This window comes from Asparagus officinalis, chromosome 4, assembly GCF_001876935.1.
Source record: "Asparagus officinalis chromosome 4, Aspof.V1, whole genome shotgun sequence".
Taxonomy (NCBI): domain Eukaryota; kingdom Viridiplantae; phylum Streptophyta; class Magnoliopsida; order Asparagales; family Asparagaceae; genus Asparagus; species Asparagus officinalis.
Window position 1 is genome coordinate 11514511 of NC_033797.1, and position 4212 is coordinate 11518722.

At 40.2% G+C, this 4212-nt stretch overlaps 1 protein-coding gene across 1 annotated transcript; it reads right to left on the reverse strand.

The window, feature by feature from the left end:
* On the reverse strand, nt 367–4149 carry LOC109836617 (phytosulfokine receptor 1-like). The gene has a single exon (XM_020404576.1). It carries the CDS (start codon nt 3844–3846, stop codon nt 736–738), a length of 3111 nt encoding a protein of 1036 aa, XP_020260165.1. The 5' UTR covers nt 3847–4149; the 3' UTR covers nt 367–735.

The following is a 4212-nucleotide window of genomic DNA, read 5'->3' on the forward strand; positions in this document are numbered from 1 at the left end:
CCCAACCCTTTCTTTTTCATTTTTTGACATTTTGCAGTAGAAAGTTGCTGTAAGTTTTCAAACTATAGCCAAGTTTGCACTGAAAGTGATGTCAGTTATATTATTTGATTCTACAATACATTCCTGTTTACAATATCACTAGGCTTTCATGGGTACAATTATAGAGGTTGTGATAACGCAGATTCACCCATGATTTATGTTCATCATTTTCTATATATAACAATAACAGTCAGTAATGCACAAATCTCATGAGTTGGAAGCACTATTAAATTTATGTTTCTTTGATTGACATTCAGAATATACTATCAAATTCTTGATAAAGAACTTTCTCTAATGCGAGATGTACCCCGCTGACATGTATTTTGAGTTTTGAAAGAAAAACAACCAAACAAAATTTCTTCAGAAAAATGCCTATTTTACATGTCACTATAATTGTATTTATATCTTCAATAGCATGGAGTATGGGATCAACTCCAATGACAGTGAGATTCAATGCACTGATTTGTATTTGAAATAAAGCTACGGTATCAATTACAAAAAGGGGGAAAAGTGTAATAACTTACAGCTTATCGAGATGTATATTGTAGCCTGTAATAATTGCGCCTGTGCTTATTGCATCTCCTCTATATTCATAGAAGAAGTGCTTGATTATATGCAAATATATATTTACACAAATGGATCACCATCTCCTGGGGTCATCTCCAACAATTGCTCACATAAGCAAACATTATCCTCTCACTTTATTAATTGCCCAGCAAGGCCAATATTATCAAGCCATGTAACTAATTGATGTGTCAATGGCCTCAACTTCGGCGAATTGCTCAAGCAAAGGCAAGCAATGTCGAGCATCTTGATCATCTGGCCATCATTCTCCTTATCGTATATAAATGGATCAAAAACCTCAGCTTCCCTCTTATCATTTTTCATTTGAATCACCCACGATATAAGATCTCTAGACCCCTTAGGCTTCGACATGTCTACAGGCCTTTTACCAGTTAAAAGCTCCAAAAGAACAACACCAAAGCTATAAACATCGCCTTTGAAGGTAGCAACCGAAGATTGACCATATTCAGGAGGTATATATCCCAAAGTACCAACTAAGTCAGTTGTCACATGAGTATCATAAGGAAGTACAAGCCTTGCAAGCCCGAAATCTGCCAAATGAGCCTCGAAATTCTCATCAAGGAGTATGTTGCTTGATTTTATGTCACGATGAAGTATATGAGGCTGACATGATTGATGTAAATAAGCTAATCCCCTTGCTGAACCTTGAGCTATCCGAAGCCTTGTTTCCCAATCTAGCGCTGATCCTTCTTCGAACTTCTCATGAAGCCAATAGTCCAAGCTTCCATTCTCCATGTACGAATAAATTAAGAGCCTATCGTTCCCAATCTTGCAATAACCTTGAAGTAGAACAAGATTTTCGTGCTGTGCTCTAGAAAGGGCTTCAACTTCAGCGTGAAATTCTCTCTCCATTTGACCATAATCACCTGAAAGCCTCTTGATAGCGACTTTTCTGCCATCAGAGAGAGTTGCTTTGTAAACAAGACCGAAGCCCCCACATCCAATTATATTTTCTTGGGAAAAATTGCCAGTTGACTTCATGATATCGCCGATGGTTATCTCTGTATTATCCTTGTTTTGAAACAGAAGGACTAATGTAGAACCGGCAGTTTCTAAATACCCATTTGCGCTTGCCTCCTCTTTTGCAGTATCTTCTTGTATTCTTGAATGAGGTCTTGAAACAATCAAGTAAACAATAGCAAGTAAAATAGCCGTCCCTAGCCCAATCCCAAATGTCATCGCAACAATTATGCCTTTGTTCCTCCTTTTCTTCACAGATTGAATAGAATTTTTTGCAGTACAAGATGAAGATGAAGATGAGCTAGAATTACAAAGGCCAGGGTTTCCGTCAAAATCTGCAGTTGTGAAAGTCGAGAATTGACCTCCAGAAGGAATCGGACCAACCAAATCATTATAAGACACATCGAAACTCGATAGAAAATTGAGTTTTACCAGTGACTCTGGAATGCTACCAGTGAGATTGTTGTGTGCCAAATTCAAGGTTTCTAAGCTTGACATATTTGATAATTCTTCAGGAATGTTACCAGAGAGGCGATTGTTGTCTAAAGCTAACACATGAAGCATCTTAAGATCTCCAAACCCTGGCAATATCGATCCGACAAGCATGTTGCTACAAAGCATCAGAGATGGCGGGAAGCTGCTCACCTGTTTGTACTGCAAACCTTTGGCTGTAATATTCCTTCTGATGAAGAAGGGGAAGTTTTGTATCGAGGTATGTTGTGATGAGTTATCAGACGAAATGAGACCCTTCATCTGTGTCAAGCTAATAGGGATTTCTCCAGCAAGAGAATTGTTCGAGAGATCCAAATAGAAAAGATGTTCAAGATTCCCAATCCATGAAGGGATTGACCCTTCTAATTGATTCCATGACAAATCCAAGACCTTCAATTTCGTAGAATTGATCAGCCAAGTTGGCACGAATCCTGAGAGGCCGCAATTGGGAATAACGAGAACTTCCACATTTGTAAATCCTTGAATCCCATTTACAGGCATTCTTTCACCGCCAAGGAAATTTCTCGTGAGGACCAAATTGGTAAGGCTTGGGCAATGCTGCAGGATCCCCAATGCGGAAGATATATTAGACAAGCAATTCTTTGAGAGGGAGAGATCTGATAGTGAAACAAGACTCTTGAAGCTATCAGGGATCTCTCCAGCAAGACTGTTGTTTGCCAGATTCAAGAGCTTGAGTTTTGAACATTGTGACAGGTCAGAAGGAATAGTACCAGTAAAAAGATTTGACCCGAGATCAAGATAGCTTAATTGAGTCATGGCAGTGAAATTTAGAGAAATTTTACCACTCAGAGAATTGTTTCTCAAGTTAAGTACCTTGAGTGTAGACAAGTTAGATAGGGATGAAGGTAAAGGACCCTGGAATCTATTAGACTGAGCAGAAAAAGACTCCAACCTTTTGAGATTATTGAGCACATTTGGTATAGTTCCTGAGAAATCATTAACAGAAATATCCAACTGCGCAAGATTAGAGAGATTACTGATTGCAGCATCCAATCTGCCCGAAACCCGATTTTGCTGAATAGAGAACCTCGTCAAAGATGAGAGCTTGAACAAATCTTCAGGCAGGTTGCCAGAAATCTCATTCACATCCAAAGAGAGCTCAGTCAGCAAGCTGCAGTTTCCAAATCCAACAGGAAACTCACCGGAAAAGAAATTCATCGAAAACTGAAGGATTTGAATAGCTGCCCAGTCATTGCAGATGCTAGTATTGATACTACCAGCGAACTCATTGAAACTGACATCGAAAGTGCTCAAGTTTTTCGATCCTGCGAGAATCGGGTGACTCCCATTGAACAGATTGCGAGAAATATTCAGGAACTGGATCGACGGAATATTAGCATCCAAGGGGATTGAACCAGAGAGCTCGTTGGCACTGAGATCAAGCTGCTCCAGCTTCTGAAGATGGAAAATTTGTCTCGGAACAAGGCCATGAAGAGAATTACCAGAGAAATTGATCCTTCTCAATTGATCCAAACCAGATAATGATTCAGAAATTGACCCTTTCAAGCTCATGTTGAAGAGATCCAATCCAATTACTCTCCGGCCGACGCCGCAGGAAACTCCGCGCCAATAGCAGCAATCGGAGGTGCTGAAGCTCCAGCCTGGGATTGTAGCATTGAGACCAGTTAAAAAAACTCTCAACGAGTTGAGATCATTTGGATTGCAGGGTTGGGTTTGTGAGTAAACAGAGGAAGATCGAAGGAGAAAGAGGAAGCAGAGAAGATACGAGAGAATTCCCCTGTTTCCCATTTCAGATGAGACCTAGATGCCACAAAAGAGAAGGAAATCAAATAAAGAAGGAATTTTCAGAGAAAGAATCTACAATGGACAAAACCCATCAGAGCACCGGAGCTCTCTTATCAAAGAAAGGAGAGAAAAACAAAGGATTGAGAGATTTTGAGAAGTCAGAAGCTAGAATAGAAACAGCCCATTTGAGATTCCCAAGAGATTTTGAGGTGTTGGGATCAAAACAAGTGAAGAACCCAAGAAGATAAACAGTAGCAAGAGAAGAAAATTGAACAGAGAAAGAGAGAGAGAGAGAGAGAGAAAAGAGAAGACTTATGGTGTAGATAGAGAGGGGGGGAGAGAGAGAGGGGGGGGGGGGGGGGGGGGGGG